Below are 27,769 nucleotides of genomic sequence, written 5' to 3'. Positions count from 1 at the left end.
CTGAAGTAACTCCTCTGTTTTCTTAGAGAATGCATTCAAGTCCAGCATTATAATGTTAATGGACTTCCAGGAACAATTTTTTTTTTCCAAAGATTTTTCTTAATATGTTTCTCAGCTTTCCGCTCAAAGCTTGATTTTGCAGGCAGACCTGACACACTGTCTGCTGCCTGAGTATCCAACTAATTTTTTTTTTTTTTTTTTTTTTTTTTTTAAACAGAATAGTTCTATGCAGAGGTTTTTTTTCCTTCCTTCGAAAGACATAAGCCACAGAGTGAAAAACTGATTTGAAGGCTGAATAAATAATGGAAGAAAGAATGTGGAAGAGGAAAGTTGACAGATACAGCTGAAAAAGAATCAGGTCTTTAGCAAAACTTACCTGGAGACAGCTCTTTTAGCTTCTAACCCCTCTTTCAGACCCTTGCTCGCATTGCAAGGACAGCTTTGAAACTTACAAGGCTGCTGATACACAATAGTTTATATCCCTGCATGTTAAGTTTACACAACATGTATTTCATGCTACCCTAATCTCGCAGTCTGAACCAGTAACCATGCAGTAGCTGCTCAGGTTGCCCAGGGCTTCTGGAGAAGGGGATGAAATCTCAGATCACGGAGGACAGCTGGGAGCAGAAGCCACCTCAAGGTAAACCACTCACACTCAAGTTAAAGGCATGAAGATGTGCAGCACAGGATTTCCAGAAAGAATTACTAGCTTCATAGATCCAAGCTGCTATTAAACGTGCTGAAGAAACAGATGACAGGTCAGCTGAATATGCTGGAATTAAAGCAAAAGCAATACAACACAGCAATTGCTACCATAAAAGAACTTGCCCTGAATTACTCATTTCTTGCTTTCAGTGATTTCAAGTTAAAGCAATCATGATTTTTTAAAACAGGGCATACTGTTCCAGCTTTAGTTGAGATGCGTGTTCACCAATACAAGCAATCAATGCCCCACTCATTCCAGGCCATGCACACTATTAAAACCTTCAGGCAGTACAAAACAACTACGGGAAGAATAGAAAACAAAAGCAGAGGAAAAGAAAAAAAGAAAAAAAAAAAGTACCAAGTTACATGGAAGCAGTTATAGGAAACAGTGGGATTTCTCATAGCTTTTGAGAGAAATAGCTGACTGAGGTGATATACATATATTAGCCTATTCAAGGTCTTAAAAGAAAAATTCTACAATGCTGCATCTGTATCTATATTTTAAAATAGCAAGTCAGCCACTCAGGAATGGCTTAGCATATATTTTGGGAACAGAGTATGACAGATGAGTCATTAACATCAACGCTGTTTGTTTATATTGACACTTGTGGGACTTGTTAGTTTATTTCATCTTGCCCCTAAAATTTGATCTTTTTAGTTGAACTTGGAAACTCTGTCATACTACAGCAATTTCTACCTGCTTGGCGCAAATGAATTTCCATCAGATTCCAGTCAGAACAGCCAGAGGACATTAAAGGAAGCAACTCTACAGCCAATTCATCTAAACAGATGCAGAAGAAAGTGTCCTAGATACACTTCAGTTGTCTACTTTGGTCTGCTACAGTGGATACCTTATTTAGGTGCAGTGGATGTGGTCTGTTTGTAATAGCAACCAACGAAGTAAAATACCTCTTACAACTGTGTAACTTCCCATAAAGTTACAGCTGAGGATTTCTTACAGGTCCTCTGCTAACAGGAGTAAAATTTAAAAAGAAAATCCTCACAGTACTGTACAGGGAATCCAATCTTGTTTCTTATAAAAAGTCTAGTTAAATATAATCATCTTTCAATCTGTTCTGATAAGAATGTTTCTAAATACTGATGCATCCAACTGTTCAGCTTTCAGGCTGGTCTTTTTTTATAATCCCTTTATGAATACAACAATACTCTGGTAAACAACTGCTATTTTGTGCAGGACAGCGTACTTCGTATTCGGAGAAACAAAGTTATCAGTAACAAGTAAATAGTAAGAGCGTAACACCCTGATTCAAACATCTAATGAGCAATCTTTCGTTTGCTTATTGATACCATCCCCCAGCAGGAGTTAGAGGTCTACTCCTTTAAAAGACATACTGCTTCTCAGTAGCTGTCACTATTAAACAATAATGTCTGCAAGAGTTAGGAGCTCGTCACGAATAGCATTATCACATAACCTAATAAATTAAATCAAATTAGAGAACAAGTGAAATTCAATTTACTCAACACATTTGCACACACCCTGAATATATCCCAGTTCTACCTACTAGCACAGCGAATAAAGATTTCAAATCATACTAGAATCTCCCCTCAGTTCAGCCATGTGCACACACTAGGAACCACAGAAAATCATGTTTTGCTTTCTTCTAGTTTCAGTTGAGTTTTGCGATCAAACTCTTCTGCAGAATTCTAGGCCTAACTACTAGGTGCTGCAATTAAGCTAAGCTTCTAAAGCAGCTGAAGATTATTCTCCCCAGAAATAAAGAACCATTTTTTTACAAGCTGAACGTCCACCATTAGCAGATGAGTTAAAAAAAAAATAAATCCCATTTTGAAGAATTCTAGCGTTTGTCTCACAAGTAGGATGATTGAAAATCAACCATTTGACTTTTTAATATGAAATAAACCTAATTCTATCCCCTCAAAAAAAGCTACTTTTTAAATTAGCACTTAGAAACCAGCGTCATCTGTCCTCCTACTTTTTTTTTTTTTAAACAATTCTCTAAATTACAATCTGCTATTAAAGGTTCTTTACTAGACAGTGCTATAGTATTAATAGCTTTAAAAACTTGAAATGAAAAAAAAAAAAAAAATCAAGAACAAAGTGACTGAAAAATAAAAAGGCACTAAGCCCAAGCTGCATTTTACATGCACATACGTATTTGTCTACATATGTAGCTTATAACTATGAATTCATAGAGAATGTGGTCCTGAATTTCTGGTGACTGGGGTAAGTACAAATTGCAACTGAACTGAAACAACTAAGAGCATAAAAAAAGACGTTCTGGCTGATCTAGTCGAAACAGGTTAAGAATGTATCATCACTAGCTGCTTGTCTCATTGAGCTGCAGAAGACATGTAAGCATTCATAGTCCATTTCAACACAAAATCGTAGCTGAAGTTGGCTTAAATTAAGCACTGTAATTTCTCAGTGAAACAGACTTCAGAGCATATAGAGTCCCTCTGATCATCTACAGGAGCTTTGCAGCTTTCTCCTCTCAACTATTAGCCTCTATTGAGTCCTTAGTGCACTCAGTAACACGGAGGGTGTCCCCTGATGCTTGCTCCTCCCAGTACTGCCCTTTCTTTGTAATTTGGCTTTATCTAGTTGTTACTCTGGAAACATTCTTCAGAAAGCTGACTAAGCTACCAGCCCTGTCACGCGTCCTTTCTCTTTTCAAGTCATTTTCTAGAATTAATAAGAGAAGTATTTTTAAAAACCGTACCATTATTTGAAGAGCACCTTGAGCACTTCACAGCCTCAGTACTGAAATTTTCTGCAGTTTATGGTAATTTCCACACATAAATATTCTCTAAGCTACAGTTTTAACCAGGATACCACACAGAGGTGAAATTGCATAACAAGAATGAAAGATCCATCACAAATAAATTAGAGTTATTCGTAAAACTAAACTTCTACCAAATGCTTTACACTAATAAGAACCATAATTTGTTTTTATTTAAATGCATGAACAAAGTATTCAACATAATAGTTAACTCAAAAATTAAAGAAATTTTAAAAGCTAAACAACCAAAAAACTCAAATCAACACTAAATGGTTTTTCTAAAGAATTTAACCAGAATATTTCCCAGGAAAAAGGGAATTATTAAGCTTAAAAGTACAATGCTCAAATATAAACTTCTTATATTTTTCTAAGCAATAACAATGGTAAAATCTCTGCAATACACAAACTGGTACACTTACCTAGCATACGAATGTACAGAGCAGTCTGATCAGAGCTGTCATAGGAAATGGCTCCACGTCTCTACAAAAAAAGGATATTTTATTCATGTTAGAATGAAATTACTGCTCTTTCAATTTAAAAATGAAATATTAATATTAATTACACATACACATTTCTCATAGCCTTCTACTTCAAATACTGGCAGTTCCTTGCTTACTTACTTACCCATGGGTTAACTCAGTTTGTAAAGCTACAATAGTTTCAGAAGTAAAAGAACTTGAATGATACCATTACTGTAATCCCAGGGATTACACCTATTTTCTGCAGGGCAGGATGTGAATGGCACATTTCTTTCCTTCCACCTTCCACAGCACTTTCTGTAGGCCAAGCAAGGTACCCGTTTAAGGTATTCTGAAGAAATGTCTAAAAGACTCACTAAGCTGTCCATACACAACACACAGAGGCTCCCAACAAGGATGCAATTCTTAACCTACACAAAACTGGTTTCAGAGCTCCAGAAACAGTAAGCTGATGTGGTAACAGTTATAGTTCAGGAATCACTAAGAATATGATGAACTGGACTTGCAATAGCTAAAAACTAGGGGAAATGTTCATGTAGTTACACAACACCAGCATCATGTAGCCTTTAGAACTTGGCACAAGCTAGCATCATACTCATGTCTTTCCTTAGTGATTTCTTCTCCCATTTGCCAACACAGGGCCAAAATCAAGGCTATCTTGACCCTAAAAACAGAGGATTGCCTTCACAGTCACAGTTCAATTTCATCAGTTACACAAGAGGGTTTTAGGTGGTTTTGTTAGGTTGCTTTTTTTTCTTGCCCAGCACGCTTAATTACATTCTGAACAGTGCAGTCCTGGGTGTCCCAAAGGGACATATCATATCCCTTGGAGAAGTTCAGATATAAGCCAACCTGTAGGTGAATGCAGGAACCTATTTATTCCTTCCCTAGTAAGCAAACACTACACCAGGGCCACAGGTCCAAAAACATTCAAGTCCAGAAAGTGTGAAGAAGCAAGAAAAACAGAACTTGACTGTTGAGAAGAACTACAATAAATAAAGAAATTATTGGGAAGTAAAGAAAGGCAAAACTGCTTACAAGAATCTATCTACAGTGCAAACTGAATGTACTTAAAGAAAGCCTAGAGCTTAATAACCTCTATCAGTATGATTTCTGTAACTGATGCGTTACGACTCCAAACCCAGAAAATATTAAAACAAGTAAGTAACTTCTATGCTAAAAGAAGGAAGGGAAAAAAAAAGCCACAAAACTTTGCACTTGAAATCAGAGAAGTTTTTTCCCAAAGGTAAGCTTAATATTTAATTACAGAAATGACCAAAGACCTGCCTCTAAATCAGGTCCAATTATACTAGCTATTATATAAAAACTACAAGGAAGAACTCTCTGTACAGCACTTTTATACTGTCTTAGCTTTTGTTCCATGTTTCCTTGGAAGATTATAAACAATGCAAATCATCCTTCCCTTGAAATATGTTTGTACAGCAATTCACACAGCAATGTGCCTGTCCTGACAGAGAAGTTAGCAATACAGCTCATCAGTCAGAAAACAACACTGATTTCCCACTAACGTGTTCAAATTTCTTCCTATGACCTTAGAATTTCAGCAAATCTCAGCTGGACGTATTTTCAGTAGCCTGAAGCATTTCATATCATCGATTAAGCACAATCAGTGATGGAATTCAATGCAAATCTGCAGTTTGCACTTGCCTATCACATTAATTCTTGGACGTGTCCAGTACAACCCTGTAACTAAACACAGGAGGAAGGTCAGCACAAATGGAGCTAGAAGAACCATAACTAACAGGAGCCTTCATCTCTGAGACAGAAAGCAAAGAAATTGATCAAAATAGAAATAATTTTATAGCATTATTTGCTAACAAATCTAAAATAATATTTGCTGGCTAAAATAGCAGATCAAACACATGAGCACTTCTTAAGAACATAACCCACTAGCTTATACAAACAGGTGTGTTAATTCTGCAGGGACAGGTATTCACAGAATCTTTATGCAACCAAACCTTTTAGAATCACCTTTCAAAGTTTGGTTTCCTAATGAAAAAGAAGCATTGCATTGTAAACCTCATTACTAAGACTTCAAAAGTAGTAGGATAGTTTCAACAATCTCAACTAATGTTATTACAAGGGTAGAGATCCTACTGATGTTTCATTCACTGAAATTTGTTAAATAAAATAGGTAAGAGGAAATCACTTATTAGCAGGTTCTGCTAAGGGAAAGGCACCAGTGGGTGCTGGCAGACAGACCTCACACCTTTAAGCCATGTGGCTGGGGAGGGACAGAGCCAGGAGAACTGTGGTATACAGTCAGACAGAAGGGAAGTTAAGAGTACCCATGTTTATAGTAAACAATAACTCAAGTCCAAGGGTACTGTCAAATTATTCTATCAAAATTACTTTTTCTTTTTCCTGATCTTGCTCAATTTTGTAAATAACATGAACTCTGTAAAACTATTTCTGGAGCTGTGCCACACTTCTTTGGTCTGCCTGAAGCTTTGTATCTATTAACTAAAGAGAACACACTGAACTCCTTGACCCTCTGTGCATTTCTCAAGCAGATAAGCACCATTCCAACAGGCAGACTGAATTGTCTGTGCTGAAACTGAAGACAATCCGAATGTGTTTAGGTAGTTCTTCTCAAGCACAAGGATAAAACTTGGTCCTGTGAGAATACCTGCTGGGCTCCAAACGATTCAACAAATTCATCAAATAATTAGGCCAAGTTACTCTCCACTCCTTTCCATACATGAGAACAACAGGCTAACCTGGGCGGGCTGTTCTGCTTCAACAGTAAAGACATATCAAAAAGACAATTGGGAAGTTGGAGGATTATTTACAACACACATCCACTTTGAAAACTTCACCTTAAATTTGACTTTCCTACTAGAGTGTTATCTCTTTTTCCAAAGGACAGCGCAGAAAAGTAGTAATTTTTCCTACCTTTTTTTCACATCTGTGTGGAAAAAATTTAAATTCAAATGGAAGACCACTATTCCTGCAATGATACAAAAATGCCAGAAAAATGGGCAAAAGGAATATCTATCAACAGATTTTCTTCCTGAAAGTCTTTCCACAAGTGAACAGAAAATTATTAAGAGCCATGCTACTGATGCTACACAGCATAAACATTTAATAACTTGGGAAAAGAGCACTGCTCTTTTTGGAAGAAGTTGAAGGGATAGAGCCCACCTTCACCAAGTTGTGCTGATGATACCGGAACGATCGGCTGACACATCTGAAGGTTGTGCTACCATTTAACGAGACCTGGACAGACTGGAGAGTTGGGCAGGGAGGAACCTGATGAGGTTTAACAAGAGCAAGTGCAGTTTTGCACGTGGGGAAGAATAACTGCATCCATCAGTACAGGTTAGGGGATGACCTGCTAGAAAGGATTTCTGCAGACTTAGGTGTCCTGGTGGACAACAGATTAGCCATGGGCCAGCAGGATGCCCTTGTGGCCAAGAAGGCCAGTGGGATCTTGGACATGAACAGCAGGTCAAGGGAGGTGATTCTCCGCATCTACTCTGCCCTGGTGAGGCCACAGGTAGATTACTGTGTCCAGTTCTGGGCTCCTCAGCTTAAGAAAAACAGAGGTCTCCTAGAAGGCCTGGAGCATCACCCACATGAGGAAAAGCCGACACAAAAAGCTAACCTGGGTCTGTTCAGCCTGGGGAAAAGACAACGGAGAGGGGATCTGATAAATGTTTATAAATATCTAAAGGGAAATGGGAGGCAAAGGGATGAGGCCAGGCTCTTCTCAGACATGTGTCAAGGAGTAATGGTCTAAAACCTGAACACAGAACGTTCTGTACTAACATGCAGAACTTCTTTATGGTAAGAGTGATGGATCACTGGAACAGGTTGCCCAGAGCGGTTGCATAGTCTCCTTCTACGGAGATATTCAAGACCCAGCTGGACACCCACCTGTGTAACCTATTGTAGGGTACCTGCTTTAGCACAGGGGTTGAACTCAACGATCTCTTGAGGTCCCTTCCAACCTCTGTAATTCCATGATTGCTCTGTTCAAGCCAGAGAAGTTTCCAAGGATCAGTTTTATCACAGCAATTCCCTCACCCAGTTCAGAGCAAAGCACAATTATTAATGTCAGGCACTTAACGTTGGCGAATGTTCACTAGCCAGACTTCAGGCTGCCAACTGAAACAACTGCTGGTCTCGTTCCATAATGGCAAGAAGAAATTGAAAGAGCAGTAGGTTTTCAAACATCAGTATCTCCTACCCAAATGAAACAATCTATACTTTCTGATGGGGTGCACAACTTTTATTTTGCAACTCAGTTGTTTACTCAGACACTGGAAAAGAAAGCTAGAGGACGGCAACGCAGCCAGTCAGATATTTTTTACCTACTTGGCTTTTCTGCCAAAGATATTTGCCCAACAATAAAGAGAGACTGTTCTCAGCAAGAGAAATTGAGAACAAGTTCAGAGAAGTTACTGTATTATGGTAACTGCAATTTGCTGATCATGCTGTGCCTGTGTACACCCTTGGAAACAGTTTAACATTCTAAGACGTTTTTTCAACTAGAAGCACCTAGAATGACAAACTAATTAGACTGGATTTCTTTCACTATTATTGGATTTCAAAAGCAAGACTGTCATTTAATGCAATTCCTATAATGATTTTGGTAATTAAAAATTCCTGAGTGTTCCACAAGATACCACCAGAGTTTCACTCAGTAAACTACTGGAAAATGCTCCTTAAAACCAACGAAAGAGTTGTCATTAACCAAAGGCAAGCCACTGCAAGACAGTCCTACTACGATTTTGTAAATTGTTCATTGAAGTTCAAAGCAGTCATTTTAAAAGTTTATCAGACCAGAGATATGAAAATGTATTTAATTTCAGGAAGGCAATGTTAATAAGCAATCCGATTAACTTTATGCATGTATATATCAAACATTTGAATGTGGCTACTTCATATAAATATCAAACCAAGACAAACAGTAATTGACTGCTGTCTTTCCTCTCATCCACCTTAGAAGTACAGAAACTGGAATAATATTTCCCTAAGGTTTTGTTAGTTTAAAAGCTTAAGATTTTAACAGAAAGATACAAAAACAAAGTATCAGAAAAGAAAGCATATTCAAAAGAAGCACATGACTTACCAAAGTGAAGAAAGAAAACTTAATAAATTAAATTGGGATAACAAAAGCAAAGTGAGGTGACTGGATTAACACACCAAAACATATTTAAAAGAAACGACCACTTAAGTGATCAAGAACATAACTATGAGTTTTTAATTGTACTATCAGCTATCTGGAAGTACTCCTATTCTCCCTTTAATAGAATCTTTGACCAAACTGAATAAGGACAAAATTCTAAATTAAGCAAAACAAACACAAACAAGCAAACAAAAACCACTATGCCAGTATAACAGATATGACCTACTCAACTAGCATACCAGTTGTAAAACTTTGGAAACCAGAATCCGCCTTCATCATAAACGAACATTTATTAGTGTACTGTGATCTTTTGCTAGCAACTAAGCCTGGCCACTTTTGCCTTAAATTTGGAAATGCCTTGCTGGTAGTGACCGACGGCTCAAGGCAAGGAGATTTGACAAAGCTTGGTTTGACAAATTCTAATTCACATTTGTCAGATTCTCCTGCTGATTGTACAAAACAATTCGAGTATTAATAAAAATATCCATCTATGTAAAGATGAAGGAACTCTGATTTCTTTCCACTTCCCTCATTCTCTGCACTGATTCCAGCCCTCCTTCACAACATGAAACTTAACTGCACTGCTCCTTTTGGAATTAATTTCAAGCTAGGCAGTGAGCTGTGTTGTGAAGAGTCTGATCTCAATTTCAGACACCAATTCCACCCTCACTTATTACCATCATATACATTATGTGGATACTTATTTTCCCCAGAACAATAGAGTAGGAACTCCTAAGTTTGCCGAACGCTAGCCCACATCTTTCTTAACACAAGCATCTGCAGCTGAAAGTCTACAAAGTGAGAGAAGTAGCCGGTATTTCACCTAAGCAAACAAAACTGGTATTTCCACTCCCCCAGCCCTGAAATCAACAACACAAAAAGGATATCCTGTCCAGGAAGCAAAACACTAATCTGAATTATTCTCACTATGTTTAAAATTGTTTTTCCTTATTTTCACAAACTCTTTAAAGTTCTGTAAGATTGAAGACCAGCAAACCAAACCCTGCCCTTTGGAAGGCATTTCAGATCCTTTTGCAGTTTCCTAATTGGCACTGCTGCAAACATACCCTTCCCGCTTGAAGCAAGGAAGAAGTCAAGAGCCATAAAATCATGTTTGAACACTTAAGAAATGCAATCTGAAGTTATGAATGATGTATTTCCAAAACAGATTAGAGTTTAAAAAAAAAAAAGAAGTAAAATAAGAACTTATGAAGTTCTTAATGAGTTGTTTTCTCCCAGGCTACTACTTATAAAGCCATTTAGTCAAACCGTAACAATAAAATGACCTACCTTAGAAGTAATCCATTTGATAAGGATCAGAGTTAAACACCAGACTGATGCAATTCCCATTGCATCGCCCGAAAGCGTAATCCCCTCCCTGACCCTCGCAGTGCCACAGGCTGAATGTCTCTGAGCCTGCAGGACCGCATGCAGCAGGACAGGAGGAAGCGAGGCTGCGCTGCAGCCCAGCAGCTGCAGGAGCACTGTCACCTGACAGCCCAGCAACATGGAAGCACTGCCCCACGCCTCCTGCCAAGAGCTCTGGACAAGAAGGCATGACAACCGGAGGACACAGGCAACATTAAAGCCTTATAACATCCACGGGATTTAGTAAAGGAGATTAAAAACCACAATTACACTTATTATATGTATTTTAAGGCAACAAAGCTTGCTAGACTCGGGATCAGCCTATTACAAAATAGCAGTTCGCCAAGCACTGGGCTTATTTGATGAAGATCCCGTTTCCAACAGATTTCACCCCAGCTGATACTCAGAAGGCCCCCTTTGCCTCTGCCACCCAAATAACTAAAATGAACTGAACTTCAAAACGTATTTCAAGGACCCTTTTGTAGCAAGTTACTATAAATAAAGTGATGGGAAAAAAAGTTAATGCACTTAATACATGCAGTCGTTCAAACCAGTTGTGGTTCTCTGATCTCTCATGTTCACCCAATACTGAGTCATCCTTTACAGTATCTTCACAGCTATCCGTGCTCATGCCTGAACTATGAACTAATACATTTTTTCAGCTTAACATTGAAATAGATGAACTCACCCCTCATGTCCTCTCCCATTCAGCCAGGGTTTCCAAGCAAGAAGAATCATTTCCTCCAAGAGCACTGATTGCACATCTTTTGCTTTTTCCCCTCTGCCTGCTTCTGAATACCAGTCAAACCAAAACCATAGGCATGAGCATTCAATCAAAATGCACCATTTGGTCCCTGCCTGATACATACAGACCTTAAATAAGAGGTTCATATCCACCCAAAACATAATCTGTCATGGATGTAGATTTACAAGCATTACAGTCTCCTAACACTTTACCTAATTTAAGACACGCTGACGATTAATAGTCACTAATCTGGTGTTAGCTAAAAGAATAAATAAAATCAATAAATGGCATTAGGCTCTATCTGCATTATCAGTTTGACACAACTAGAGCAGATGATTACACAGTGGCTATGGGCAACTTTACATCCATACTACATGAAGCTCAGGAAATACACGTGTATACCCTAAGGCCACATCCAGCCAAATTTCCTGAATTGGACCCTACCACAGGAGGCTAAAAGTTGTCAAAATTTAAATGCTTCACGAGGAAAAATTTCCACTGTATAACAAATACTGCATACAAGCCAGCATCTAGTTCATCCCTTACCATCAGTTCAAATGAAGAAATGCATACAGTATTGCCTACAGTCTTCAAACAAACATCCCAATGACAATTTAAAATTAATGATACAAGACACTGTGAATCCACCTAAGCAAAAGCATATCCTACTATTCCACTACTAACTGTTCTACTAGCACTTTTTCCTTTGCTGAGTGTATCCTTTCCTTTGCTTTTCTCTTCTCATGTAATTCTTAAAAAAAAAAAACAAACACCACACACAAGATTTCATTATCAATAGAGCTGAAAGAGGGTCTCAGAACAGTTGTTACAAAGATTCCACTAAGGAATTTGCCCAAGTTGTCAGTTTGGTTTCATTCTGAAATAGCTGTAATATAGGACAAGCTTCTACCACAAGCTTCTAGCTCTCGATTGATAGGCCATCATGATTTGCCAAGATCCTATTTCTTCCATATCTGGGAATCTCCAAGGCTCTTTTATCCCGAGAACTAAAGTACAGGGTCACAATTTTAATTGTATGTTTGTAAGTACTCATTTGTCCCATTATTTTTAATGAATAACTTTAAGAATAACTCATTATCTTCCAAACCTCTGTAACTACTACATCTACAGATGCTTCTTTAAATGCTTTTCAGCAAAATAAAATAAATCCAGCAACACCTACAAGAAACTCAGTTGAAATAAATGAACCCAATAAATGAATAGGGTTCATCATTCATTATTTCATAGGACTTCATTATTGGATCTGATATGATACTCCTGTCTAAATGCAGCAGGGTTTCACATATCTCCACTTCCACGTATTTTTTAATGCAGAATTTTGAAGCCTGACACAAATCACTCCTACTTTCCAGACTGACCTGATTTCACAAGCACATACTTGTAAGCTGGCCCAGAAATTAAATCTCTGTGGGGGTCTCTGCCCTTCAAATGTCATCTTCCCAAACAAGTACAGAAAAGTGACTTGTTGCACTTGAATTTCTAGCATACAGTCCTGTCTGATCCATTACTTGTTCTGCACTGGTCAAGGAATTTAACCACAAAAAAAAAAACGTTAACGAAATGTAAATAACAGCAAAGAATATACTTATCATTCATCAAGTCATCAGACATAACGCAAGGTCTAAAGCAGCTTCCATCTTTCCTTCACTTTTCTCCTTACCTCACCATCTAACATTTCACCATCTAACATTTGTGATCTGTCTCTCTCTCTAGCACCCTTCACTAAGATGGTATAAGATGGTAGTCCAAGAAAAAGCAGTCCTACAACAAAGGTCGCCACTGCTGCAGCCCAAGCTAAATACTGAATAGCACACTCAAGGAAAATAGGTGGAAAATATCCCATTATTTTTATGAACACTAAGAATAAGACTTTGAGAATTTCATAATACATAGACAATGGCCAATTTTTATAAATGCTACTTCTGCTTATGTCTTAATTTAAGATGTGACCTAAGGTTCTTCATTTCAACTTCTTAATTAATAAATTTGCCATGCTGAAAGGAAGGCACATGATCCCAAATATTTTTATTATTAATGCCACTTATCAGCTAGTGAGCAGTAAGCAAGCACAAGAAATTAAAGCAGCAAAATTCACCCGTTACCACACATAAACAGCCGTTAGTACCCAAGTCACTGCAATCAAACTCAAGAGGCTGGCTGATCTTAAAGCAAGGCTTACAACTCCAGAACTTGGCCTTCCAAAAGCCAACAACAGCCATTGATCCAGAAGGTTGAATTTTCTTTACAAATGTTTTTAAGTTTCAGATATCTTCCACTACAGACTTCAGCGAGCAAGAGAAAGAAGAGAAAGGATCCAGTCTCAGAGAATGAACAGAATCCACCAACTTTTTATTTCCTCATTCATCAGCTACCTTAACATATTATCAGGATCACCCTGTGTGCACTTCAGACATTATTTCCAAAAAGGGTGCCAGATATTATATATTTTGGTAGGGAAACACAAAGCTTTGCTAAAGTAAGCAGGCTGTTCAATGTTGCATTTTTTTGATGGCTGTTTTTAGTTTTTGATCTTTTTTGCTCAACATCACATTTGCGCAGGTTAACAAAGATGGCCCCGAGTAACATGGAAAAATGATTTGACAAAGCTGCATGCATCTCAGTTTATCAATGAATGCATTTTTAATTTCTAAACATCTACAAATAAGTTATTCCTAAAATGCTTCTTCTGAAATACAAGATAGGGTTTAAACTAAGAGCTTATTCTTTCATATCACGAACTGTGATTACTCTTTCAGTTGTTTCTCCAATGTAGTGCACTTCCATTCCTAGAAATACAAAGAATATACTATTGGAAATTCAAAGCAGCTAAACTAGTTCATCTGTCTCTGGGCCAGTTTGTATCACACAACCCTCATTCTTACAAAAAAACATTCAGCCAAGGAACATAAATTCTATAGCACGGTATTCTCATTCAATCTGGCTCCAATTTTCTGAGGCTATTTACTTACAATTGCATTTTAAGGGACATTTAAATAAAAAAATAAAGTAGAAAAAGCAGCACTTAAGTGTAAACAAAGAAGGAAAAAGTGTTGGAACTGATTTTCCAAACTATTCCAGCCTTCGTTTTCCACAATAAAGATGAGGATTTGCCTTTTTGAATAAGTAACCTCTATTACTAGAATAACCTGAGTTTTTGTTTGTTTTGGTGCAAGGAGAGGGTTGTTTTAATGTAGCATTCATGACAGAAGGTACTTCAGAAGATTCTCTGCAGAAAGAAGCATATGTCTGAAGTCTGACTGAAGCTTCAGTGACCTCTACTTACATGATGCAGCATAAAGAACTTCAATTGCTTATAAGCTTTTGTGAGAATAAATTCTTAAAGAGATTTTTCTCTTTGATTTGGGATGATTGGGGTCAGAAGATAGATACGAGAGGGCACACAGCCACCACCACAACAACAAAAAAGCAGGTTAATGTACATTTAAATGTATGTTTTAATAATACTTTGACAAAGATATATAGTGTTATTGGGTATGAAATGCTCTACCTCAGTGTATTCTCTCTCAAAAAAGCAACCATTTCCAATGGTTTAAGTAATGAAGTTCATTTACTGCAGAAATGTCAGCAAGCACTGCACATCTGTGTTAGCATTGCTCAGTCCTCATGCACAAAACTTCCACTGTGAATTCCCACTCCTGTTGAATCAAATCCTCAGCCAAGCGAAGAATCGTGCTGTGTTTCAAGATTCATTTAAGGCACTTCCCCATTTTTTGCTTTCCCAAGCCTTGCTTCCTTCCTACAACCTTCATGAGGGCTGCACAAAGGAAGCAAGGGCTTTGTTTAAATCCACCAAACTTAGGCTTCTGCTTCTCTCCAGAGAAGAGATGATGGCAAGAATTTCTACTGCGCTTCTACAAAGTGCTCTTGAAAGGAACAACAACAAAAAAGTTAATTAAGAAGTTATTAAGATGACAGTCTACGCCTAAGCATTTTCCATGTTCTATTTGGGAGAAACATACTTTTCAACTGTCTGCAGAACTCAGGCTTATTACCTTGGACACAGAAACACCTTAGAACAGTTGTACTCAACCAGGGCTGGTCTACATCCGTTTGCATCTGCCTGCACCCGTTCGTGGACACTGGCATCTGCTGACTCACAAAAGGTCTATGGCACAGCAAGGAATTAGGCTGTTTTCAGAATACAAGATGAATGCTTTTGTCCATAATGTAGGTGAGGGAAAAAAAAAACAAAACCAGAACAGTTATTAAAAGACAAGTGCTGTCAGGGCCTTCAGCTTGCAACCCAGTCACTCAAGACAGACTGTGTTCTGAAGGTAAGGCATCCAAAGGCCAAGTTTTAGCTGCTCTGAGTTACCGACTTACGCTATTAAATGCATCTTCACACAGATTGAGTGCTTGCTGGGAAGCAAACTGAGAGTTGTTTCAATTTTAACACCCTTCACATGAGCAAGTAACCTGGCTATGTATGTGAAAACAGATGAACAGTAACACGTGACAAAAAAAGCTAACTGTTTTAGATACTGTAACAAAACTGCTACATTCTGTTTCTAAAGCACATCCTTCGAATGGTGAAAGACTGTAGTACTGCCTGTCTTATATTTAACTAGAAACCTAAATTCAAGATACTGAGGTTGTAATCTCACAGAAGGACAACATCAAAAAAATGTCAACATATCACAACACTAGAAAAGGAACATAAGGAAAAAAAAAAAAACACAAAACACAACCACAGTAGTTGCATCTTACCATAACCCTTCATAAAATATCTACAGAAGACACAAAGCATAGAAGTCTGCCATTTAAGTTGGGTACTTAAGCTGTGGAACAAGGAAGCACAGGAAGCAGTCAGGGCCCCCACAGCACATTTGTGGAGCCATGAACGCAAGGAGCAGAGCCAAGCAGTGCCACAAGTGGATGCAGAAAGCCAAGGGGGCAGAGCACTGCGAGTCGCTGCACTCTGCTCTTTGACTTGCTTCCTGGCTTCTTCCTCTTTCAGAAACGAACAGACTGAATAAGAAAGCCACGTAGCATGTATTTGGATCCCAACCGAAGGGTAGTCTCTCATACCAGATAGCTGCTATGTGGATCCCAATTGGTGGGTAGGCTCCTGTAACTATGTGGGCTCACCTCCCTCAACATTATAAGCATTCCCCTGCCTTGTACTTATCATCAAATTTGTTTCTCCAGCATTGCTATAGGAAATGCTTCTGGCAGCCCCCATCCATGCTTCACTTATTGGTGAGTATCACAAGTTAACAGAAAATTAAAATATTGGCATCTATTGAGACGTACCGGTTTTCATTTATTATAACCAGATGCTTATTCAAGGATTTTAGGCAACATTTTCAGATTCTATTTAAAAAATAAAATAAAATAAGGTTCCAACAGGAAAAAAATCAAAATAAAAATTCAGCATTTCTTTAGGCATATACACATTCAGTAAAGACCCAAAAATATGCTAAACATGTAAAAGGTAAAAAAATAAAATAAGATCAACATTTCTGGTGCCCTGTTTGCAATGATACAGAAATATAGAAACATTATGTTGTCAAAAAAGATCAAGTTTAAAGGGGGAAAGCTGAAAGTTTCAGATTAATACATTAAGGAGAGCTGGTAACAAAATATTCAGATGATTTATTTCACAGTAAAACTAGCCCAGCCTTGTTTTTGATCATTTCCATTAAAATACCAAAACGACTACCCAGGTCAAACACTGAAACTAGTTATTACCGTGTGCTGTCAAATCCACAAATCAGTACAGTATTTTAATAATATAATGGCATTACAAATGAAAAAAAAAAAAAAATAATTAACTGAAATAGTCACCACAGAATTTATAAAGATGAAAGAGATTCAAAGCGAGATCACGCTGGCCATGCTCAAGCATTTCATTAAAAAAGCAAATCATTTAACTAAGAAGTGACAGATGCTATCTGAAATACAGAAAAAAAAAGATAAAGTTACATTAGGCAACTACATTCAACTTCTTCCACTTCAAAAACGTAACTTTTTAAGCTTGTGAAAAAATACAGTTAGGGTGTGCTACAATTATTTATGGTGAAAATTCTTCTGGAGACTCTTCCCACTAAACACTTATTTTGGAACTTGCTGATGCACCATATCCAAAATGCTTGTAGTTTTCCATGAGTTTTCCCAAGAACTAATTAAACCTACAGCCACCCAGGCTAAGCTGACCAATTTCAACTGAACTGGTTAAGCAGACCCATTGCAGCTGACCTGGTTAAACTCAGAACAGCTCTAATGAGACTGGGTGCTGAAACCCCTAACCTTCCCCAAGCCAGGTCAACACCAGCCATTGCAACACCTCACCTCACTCTATGGGCTACACTGCACTACTGCCAGCTGACCACCTTTTATTGAGCTACCTGTACTTCTCTATCTTACCTACTCTCAAATTCTCCTTCTCTGACCCGTACAGGTTACAAAAGTCTCATAGTAAATGCATTAAATAAAGTTCAATAATGGAATTTTCATACAATTGGCACATTTTATACGCATTTACGCATTCTTCAAGTAGTCTCTGCACTAAAATAATATTCTGTTGGCATGAGGGTGCCAACAACACATGTATCCAAAGATTTTCCACCAAAACTCTGCTTATTTCAGCATCTCACTCACTACAGAGGAACCATTAACAGAGAGCTTCTCGCCAGTGTCTTGCCTTAGGTCTGCCAGTCTTAGACTGGATTGGAGGCACTGAAAAGCTTCAGCCTTTTCTTACAGAGAGGTCAGCATAAAATGCTCTCTCTTGGATACAGAGAATTTTTTTGTTTGCTTTAAAAACATCATTAAAGAAAGAGCTGACAAAGTAACAGCAGAATTACAAGCTCAGAGCTAAACCAGCCCAAAGAAGCCACATGAATGCAATCCCAGATTAACTTAAGGAGGTATGGAAACAGACATGCAAAGAAAAGTGCTCTATAATGTGCTCTGTAAATACAGTAATGAAATTCTGATGCACTTCACAGCTGGTACATTGACAGGAAAAAGGCAAAAAGCTTGGATAAAGGTTTGTGGAGTACAGTTAATACATGTGCAGCCTTCTCTAAAATACGATATACTTGTACAGAATTCTTATTCTACCTGGATGTACACTTTGTCATATTTATAAGATTCCAAGATCTCTGATTATTAAAAAATAGCAAAGATTAAATAATCTTTTTCCTCAGATTTCAATTCCGATTTTAATACTCCATTTTTGAAGGTAAAAAGATATGTTCATTGTCAGACATCGATACGAAATGGAAATTGAATTTAAGAAACCAGTATATAAAAGATATATAAAAGATCAGAGAGTAGGATTTAAAAGAGTATCATTCAAAAAATTCAGTTCCAGTTACAAAGGCTGTTCCAAAAGTAATGCCTCCTACTTCACTGTGTTGGCCCACAATGTCAGAAGCAGATGGTGGTGATACAGCAGTAGAGGCTGAACCTTCTCACCAATATTCTGTTCCATTCTGTTGCTGTGTGACAGACGGCAGCAGAGAGCAGTGTGACAAAATGGCGCCTGACATGGAAGTGCGTATGGAGCACAGGTGTGGAACTGAATTCCTCCATACAGGAAAAAATGGCACCCACTGACATATATCAACTCTTGCTGAGTGGTGATGGAAACCAAACAGTGGATGTGAGCACAGCGTGGCAGTGGGTGGTGTGTTTTAGCAGTGGTAACAGCAGGTCACCTCTGCTGATACAGATTTTTAAGAGTGCAGCATACAGGCTCTTGTTCATCACTAGTGAAAATGCATAGCTGATGGTGGTGACTACACTGAAAAAAAAAAAAAATCACATTTTGTAGCTGAGAATTTGTTGTATCAAACAGCATTATTTTGTTTTTTTATATCTGTTGTAGTTTCCATGGAAATAAATAGGAGGCATTACTTTCGGCACAACCTAGGTAGTTAATCCTGGAAAGACAGTGGAGTGGAAGGAAATAAAAGCAGTACAATTCTGACATTGTTTCCTACAGAAACAAGAATTGTAGCAGCACTAACAAGAATATTTATCTGTGAAGCTCCTCACCACCCACTGGACACCTGTCAGTCTTGGCAGCGGCCTTTATGCGCCCATGTAGAGAAGATTTTTGCATGGCATAGCCCTCTCTTGACCAAATTAGGTTAACCTCATCTGCATTGACATCAGTGCCTATAATTTTGGAATCTCATCGACAGAAATAGCTTATCACAGGGCCCAGCATACAAATTAAGCATCTGTACAGGGCATGCTGAACTTGTGGAAGTGCTGAAAAGCTGTAGTGGAAAATCTTAGCACAGGCTTTGAAGTGACACCTAATTACGGCAACGGTTAGGTACTTCCCTATTTAACATCTTGGGTTTAGATCACTTGTAGCATTCTTTGTTTGCACAGAAACTAGTGTTAAAATCTGTCATTTTAACCAAGAACTCTGGCCAACAATTAATTAATTCAGCACGTTTGAAAGCTCCTAAAATTTCTGGTGTATAGAAATCGCCTGTAAGTTTATTGGCAGATCCCAGCTTTGGTCTTCAGACTCAGTTTCATTAGTCAATCCCATTTTGGTGAGAAGCCATCTCATCTTGCCATGGGATTATCTCCAGCATGAAACCTGTGCTGTGTGTCACAAACTAAGACACAATTAATTTTATAAATATTACACGACTTAAGCAGCAAGAGGAAAATGTAGTATATTGGATCACCATGATTTCCTTATGAATGTATTGCTCCAATATTATAGAAGGACTAAGGAAAGAAGCAAAATGCCAAGACAAATAAGCTACAATAAACAAAGCATTTGGAAAATGAGGGAAAAGGAGAGGAGTAACTTGCATGACTGCTGCCTAACTGCAAACTCAGAGAGAAGCATCAGCTCAGCACTGTCAGAGCTGGGAGATGCTCATCAAGAGGCGTACAGAAGTGTTTGCACTGTTCTCCCAGAGAAAGGAGGATCTGCTGTCAGTTACTGCTCCGCAGATGATGGAAGACAGGCTTTAATTATACTCAGAGTCACGTCTTTCTCACCTCCTGAGGAAATTTTAAGGCTTATGGAAATACAGATGAGCACATAGAATTAAATATCAGAAGAAGAGAACAATAGGAAACACTAAAGCCATTCTTTTCTTTAAAGCAGTTCCTGAGTATGTATGTCACTGCTCCTGAAGAGAACAGGACGAGGAGCTCTGAGCCTACCCATAAAGGCTTACCTACAAAAAACAGAAAAAACCCAGCCCCTAGCTGAAGATCCCGGAGTGGTCCTTTCACACTTTTGTTGGCTTTATGCAGAGCCTTGTTTCTCATGCTGTAAATCAGTATACCACCATCACAATTACCCCCAGCATCTTCCTTCCTATTCCCTAAACAAAGCTACAAGTTTTTCCTCATGCATCTAACAAACATTTTAAATGCGCAATCAAGTGACTCACTCTCATCCTACTGACCCCTTTTTTGCATCATATTCCATCAAATAATACTGTAGGAGAACAAGAAAGTAAAGGTACTGTGCACACACTGCGGCTGACTCACCAGCCTGGTTCAAGTCCTGCTGCACCCCATGCCAGAGAACTTCTGGAAAGCCCCAGTGAAAAGCCCAGTTCCTGGCCCTTCATTCACTTTCCAAATTGTCAATTGCAAAAAAAATTTCCATATCCTGAAAACTACAAATCAATTATTTTTCAACACTGAATTTTTAGTCTACTTTGAGAGAAATGAGTATTTCTAGCAAATTATTCCTATTCTTCAAGAAAATGTCAGACGTGATCTTCCAGACAAGTGAAACGTATTTTGAAAAATATCCCACGCTGAAAAGTTTTCATAGCAATAAATTATTAGGCAACACAGTCAACTGTTTATAACCCACAGTTACGATATTGTTAATTTTATGTCTCCTCCTCCCAAAAAAGAGAATGCTGATGTAGCTTAACTCTTACGACATACACTTTTTTTTTTTTTAAATAGACCAAGACTAAAATTACATGCTGCTTTTCCCAGAGCCCTCAAGTCAATATAAGCACATAGGTTAGTGCTCCCATAATTAAGTCATAATTATTTATTTAAAAAGAAAAGTGAAAGGTCTGAAATGGCAACATGTGAAGACTGTTGCCAAGTGCTCACACTGTGAAGGCAGAACTATAATTTTTTCAGTGGCATCTCTAAAGCACTCATCAAAATTATCAGAGTATTTCACAAGTATTCATTTCAAAACCCCATCCCAACACAAAGGTCACAGTCCAGACCTCAAACCTTCTGTGCACCCTATTTAAGATTGTTAGGATTGTATTCTTCCAGTTCGTAAATAATTACGTCCCTCCTAGAAGCACAACTCTTCCTATAAGCTAATCCTGTTAAAATTTAAACTCCTCAATGCATCAGTGTAAGGACGTTAATACAGACTGCAAAAATAATCCAAATGCACATTTCCTAAATGTAACGCTTCTTTTCAAAATTACATCAGTAAGGGAAGTAAAACATTCAATCACAGGGTGTTTTTTGGTTTTTAGAAAAAAGTACTATGGAAATTTCATTAGGTCAGAACATCCCTTACCCATATGATCCACCAAAGCTGCACACTAGATTCATCTCAAAGGCCATGTCAGCTGCTCTAAAATACAGAATCACAGAATCATAGCGGTTGGAAGGGACCTCCAGAGATCATCGAGTCCAACCCCCCTGCCAAAGCAGGTTCCCTACAGCAGGTCGCACAGGTAGGCATCCAGGCAGCTCTTGAACATCTCCAGAGAAGGAGACTCCACCACCTCCCTGGGCAGCCTGTTCCAGTGCTCCGTCACCTCACAGTAAAGAAGTTCTTGCACACATTTGTGCAGAACTTCCTATGCTGCAGTTTCCAGCCGTTTCCCCTCGTCCTGTCTCCACACACTGCTGAAAAGAGTCTGGCCTCTCCACTCTGCCCCCCACACCGTAGATACTTATAGACCTGGATCAGGTCCCCTCTCAGTCTTCTTTTCTCAAGGCTGAACAGACCCAGTTCACTCAGCCTTTCCTCATAGGAGAGATGCTCCAGGCCCTTCACCATCTTTGTGGCCCTCTGTTGGACTCCTTGTAAGAGGCCCCTGTCTTTTTTGTACTGGGGAGCCCAGAACTGGACGCAGTACTCCAGATGAGGCCTCACCAGGGCAGAGTAGAGGGGGAGGATCACCTCCCTCGACCTGCTGGCCACGCTCTTTTTAATGCACCCCAGGATGCCATTGGCACTCTTGGCCACAAGGGCACACTGCTGGCTCATGGCCAACCTGTCGTCCACAGGACACCCAGGTCCCTCTCTGCAGAGCTCCTCTCCAGCAGCTCATCCCCCAGCCTGTATTTGTGCATGCAATTATTCCTCCCTAGATGCAAGACTCTACACTTGCTTTTGTTGAACCTCATCCGGTTTCTTACTGCCCAGCTCTCCAGCCTGTCCAGGTCTTGCTGAATGGCAGCACAGCCTTCAGGCGTGTCAGCCAATCCTCCCAGCTTCGTATCATCAGCAAACTTGCTGAGGGTGGCCACTATCCCCTCATCAAGGTCACTGATGAAGATGTCGAACAAGACCAGACCCAGCACCGCTAGTTAGAGGTCTTCAGCCAGACTCTGCACCACCAACGACGGCCCTCTGTGCTCTGCCAGTCAGCCAGTTCTTAACCCACATCACTGTCCACTCATCTATCCCATACTTCCTCAACAAACTAAATGCATCAATCATCACATTCTAATAACATAAAACCAAAATCCACTCTCAAAATTAACAACTCAAAAATGTTTCATGAGCAATAAATGTTTAGAGATAGACTCTGCATTAATTCTATTTGGAGATTCACAAGTGAAAGCAATCATGTTTAAACCAGTGAGTACCAGCTGTTTACAGAAAGCAGTATCACGCAAACAAAATTAGTTGCATACAGTAATTTGTTCTTATCCCCCTTGTCCTGAGCTACTTACACTTTTCCCTAGACAACTGAACTTTCTACAGAGGATTTTCTGCTTCTACTATCTATAAACCCAAAAGATAAACAAAAGTCTTCAAAATTTTCAGGCTCAGAAATTGTCCAAAGTTGCTTCCTCAAGGCAGGCCAGTTCAACATCCGATGCTTCCTAAGTCCCAGCATACAGTAAGAGGAGCTGGGTGCGGACAGGAAGTCAACTGTAAAGCAATCTGCCCTTAATGATGAGAGCAAGTTTTCAAGTGCACAGTTCGATCTGAAATGCCTTTGACCCTAAAAAATGTAACATCGAGCAAAGCTTTGAACAGGTTAGCCACAAGAGCACAGCACAGCTCTTGAGATCCTTCTAAGAACCTTTGTAATTATTACAATGAGACTAAACATCACTATAATTAAGTTTCCTTGTTTAATAAAAATAATTGGTTTAAAATGCACAGGTATAGAGCAGTTTATTCGACAAACTCAAATCATCAGGTAATGGCCTGTGTCACTGGTAGAGGAGTACTATCCTAAGTATTTCAGAATACCTTAACTCAGGCTGCTGTGCCATCTGATATGGTACATGCTGGGTACCACACACAGGGCTGGAGTGCGCCCAAATACATCCACCACGTTATTACATCTCCCTTTTATTCCCTGCTTTTGCAAAACAGGGTTGAGTATAACACAAACCTTGGAGGAAGAGGAAGAAATACTACAAAAAAGCTCAACTCTAGTAGGTCTAGGCCTCCTCGCCACAAGCTGTCTCCCTCCCCTCCATCCAGCTGCAAAACCTCTCAGCCTTCCATCACTCCTCTCCTCTAACCAAATAATACTACATACTTATTTTTTCCCCCTAGACATTTTACTACATTTGTATAAAATATACTCTGACAAGTTTACCTGATGGGCTTCTTACATCTTCCTCCATCTAATGTCTATAGTTTGTTCTTCCGCAACACTGAAATTCTTTAGAATTGGAAGAGCAGTGATTTGTAGAGCTGACAACATTTAAAGTAAGTAAAAGGATGAAATGTAAGGAACCCAGTGGACAGCTGGATTGAAACCACCTCCGCTGCACTTCAAATAACACTAAAAATGACTTGGAGCCAAGAGTTTCACTCCAAGACCTTTGTGGGTCCCTTCCAACTTAGGATACTCCGCTATTCCACAAATATCAGAACTACTTACTTTTATTTGTTCTTACTTTAGATAGAAAGATTTAGGGGATTCAGTGAACAAATTGAGACAATTCTCAAGGAACTGTACCCTTTTTCCTCCAATTGCTAAGTTTGCTCAGGTTCACCTTTCACAAGTTTCACTGCATGTTTTTTTTTCTTGCATTAGAAGATGTACAACCAACCTATAAATTTCTGAAAAATATACACAAGCATTGCTGAAGCACCACAAAGATCCATTCAGCAGCACTGCTCAGCTTCTCTCCTCTTTTAGCTTTCATGCTGTGGAGAAACCTTTTTTTTTTTTTTTTTTTTTTTTAAATCCAGGTCACTAAACTACCCAGAAAATCTGTCAGTAAGATAGTTTACCACCCAAGCACGTGAAATGGGGAGGCTGGGGAAACCGGCCTCAGGCTTGGAGCAAGACATAAGAGCTTCTCCTGAAATGAAATGAGCAAGCTTCCTCAAGTCAGAAAAGTAAAATGTTTGCAGGATCCAAAAGCAAAGGAGTGAGTTCACGAAGCTATAAGCTTATGCAGCCCATGAACTCTAACAGCAGACGACATCCACTGGCTTTTTACTAATCCCAGCCACCACCATTAACTCACTGCAGAGAGGAGCTAAGCCCCTGTCACTCATCACCACACCAGATTAATTCAGAAGAGACCCAGGCTCCACAGCTCACGCTAACACGGATCCAAAGGAGAAAGCAGGCATGTTCTTGCTTCCCTCAACAAGCAGCAGGCAGACTATTTTTCCCCATCCTGTTTCCATTTTGGCATGGATATGCAATAGCACATCTGCTAACTTCACCAGTTTGGACAAAGTTCTTAAAATTAACCTATCCAATTTCCATACATTCATCAATCTGGGCTGCCAGAGATCTGGAAATCCTTCAGAGAGCAACTTGGTATCACGTACAGAAAATCAGCACGTTCTGGGCGCTGAGCTCATTTTCTATGATAAAGTCTGTTACAAATTCAGGGAGCTTATGAATATGGGAACAGCCTACACACATGCACTAAATCTGTGCATGTCAAAGCCTGCTACACACGTGCAGAAGGCTCCTCAGATTCCTATCCACTTTCCCCAATGAAAACCAAGGAAAATATATACTAGGTGACTCATTTCCTCAGTGTGTACATGCATCATCAGTAGGTAAGAGACTTCTTTTTTTAAACTGCAGGTGTTGTCAAATCCCATCAGATCAAATCAACATCATACCAGTAGTATCATTTGAACTGAAAGAGGTCCTAGTAATAAACCCTTACCATCTCTGATCTTGATGCACTCTCCTGAAAAAATTGGCACAGAGGAGGGTTGGAATCTGGCCTTCTAGTAAGAAAAACAAGGTTGTTGTGCCTATGGTCAAGATTGACAGGCGAGGTATCAGGAAGGATCCAGCACTAAAAGCATCATCAGATCAGAAGCGAAAAGTGATTAACTAGAAACACTGTATGATGTCCAACAATACACGGACTCATACCACAAACTTTCCAAACAGCCAAGAACTTTAATACACCTAAATGGCATATGGATTCTGTAGAATTGATATCTCCAAAATATCAACATCCTGCAACTTAATTTGTATACCCTAATAAAGGTCTCTGTAAGGTATCAGAACACCAGACAGTGGATTTGTGTGATGACTGTGGATCAAGGCTACACACTGGGCTCTGTACTGTGCTGACAAAAGATGGCAGAGACTGCGACGGCAGTCGATGGAGCCACGATCATTAATCACAGAATCACAGAATGGCCAGGATTGGAAGGGACCTCAAGGATCATGAATCTCCAACCCCCCCTGTCACATGCAGGGCCACCAATCTCCACATTTAATGCTAAACCAGGCTGCTCAGGGCCCCATCCAACCTGGCCTTGAACACCTCCAAGGACGGGGCATCCACAAACTCTCTGGGCAATCTACACAATAAGTTTATTGTAGAAGAAACGCAATCCTGTAGAGCAGATATATAACCAGACTAAAACATTAACAGCAAAGACCTTTCCTTCCCCTGCTGTCCCTGAAAAAGCAGATACTCAAAGACTCTTAGAAACCTCTATCAAGGGATTCCTTTCAGGTACAGAAATAACCCATGCCAAAATGCTACAACTTAACGGCTAAGATAAAAACTTACTTTGTAAAACATACCGAAGTTGAACATCTAATACTCACCCTCCATTTAATGACATTTTAAAGACCTACAAGTTTCAGTTCCCTTTTCCCCATCAACAGGAGAACATCAGACAAAGTTAACTGTTACAGAGATACTAAGAACTTGGCCTTGATCCTTAAGAGTTACTGAAAACGTGTTCTCTTTAGATGAAAGATGAAAACAGAGGAGCTTAATAAAAATAATGAAAAAGAATTTGTCTTAACTTTAATGCCCTCCACTAATATGAATAAAAACCAGGGAACAAAAAAGCACATGAATTCCAGGAGCTGTAACTGCGATGTTTCACCTACTGTACTTGAACGAAAAATAATTTTCATATGCAGTGACGCACAAAGTGTTTTTAATCAAATTATCTAAGTCAATACTAACAGCAAAAATATAATAAATTCAGCATACTTCTATAACAATTGACTTTTAAGGAAAGATCTTAATGAGCTCATGTGAACTTAACGAGTAACAAAAATATATTCAGGTTGCAAGTGGAGTTGGTTACGTTTGTCAGTACAGATAAAACTTCTGGAACGCTGTTTTGTAAGCTTTCAATGCACAGCCCTGGCAATATCCTAGGCAACACTGAAGCAGTTATTGTTACCCATCTCATCGTTTACTTGCAGAAAGAAAAGAAAAAAGCCTTGAAGTTCAGACAGGAACAGCATGGTATTTTGCACTTAATTTTCATACCTTGAAACCAGTTAGCATTAAGAGCCACGATGCTGACGACATTCTGTAGGCTCCATCTTCCAAAAGGGAACCTCAGCACCAACCTCCTCCACTCTTCCTTCTCAGCTTCTTACAACGGCAATTTCCCTGCCAATATGTGAGGTACCACACATTCTTTACTAACTGACATCATTTCCAGAGACAAATCACCTTGATGGCTGGACAAAGCTGATTAAGAAGATAGAACAGCCGTACCAGTTTTATCTGAATGTGTGGGAAGACTTGGCATTGTTGCCAGCACGTTTATGTAATGTGGTTCCTGCAGATGTTCTAACACTTTCAGTTGTCAGCTGGCTTTGGAGATACACATCATGAAGCCAAAGCAATTTAAAGTAGAACCCTCCAGGTGGTGTCATGAGGATTTCAACACGGTAAGACATCTTGAGAAACATGCTGGGATACCTACCTTATAGAACAGTAAGTTTTAAAAACCTCAATGACACATTCCATCATAGGCTAATTAGAACTAATTTGCACCCCCATGGCCTCAAGAGTGGCTCTTAGCACACTTAAAACTCCTTTATCATCTTCAGGAAGCCACAGTTCTGCTATAATTTGATCTGTGATG

General features: G+C 39.1%; 1 protein-coding gene across 3 annotated transcripts in view; it reads right to left on the bottom strand.

The window, feature by feature from the left end:
* PDE7A (phosphodiesterase 7A) overlaps window positions 1-27,769 on the bottom strand; it is a 73,633-nt gene that overhangs the window by 31,246 nt on the left and 14,618 nt on the right. For all 3 annotated transcript variants that reach the window (XM_042839754.1, XM_042839757.1, XM_042839755.1), the window contains exon 2: window positions 3,887-3,947. In XM_042839754.1, the coding sequence (XP_042695688.1) occupies window positions 3,887-3,947 (61 nt within the window). The remainder of the gene's footprint in view (window positions 1-3,886; window positions 3,948-27,769) is intronic.

Source organism: Centrocercus urophasianus, unplaced genomic scaffold, assembly GCF_019232065.1.
Source record: "Centrocercus urophasianus isolate 14NV4802_14NV808 unplaced genomic scaffold, USGS_Curo_1.0 seq_11, whole genome shotgun sequence".
NCBI classification, from domain to species: domain Eukaryota; kingdom Metazoa; phylum Chordata; class Aves; order Galliformes; family Phasianidae; genus Centrocercus; species Centrocercus urophasianus.
The sequence above is the reverse complement of the archived record's forward strand: the minus strand, read 5'-3'. Positions and strand labels throughout refer to the sequence as shown.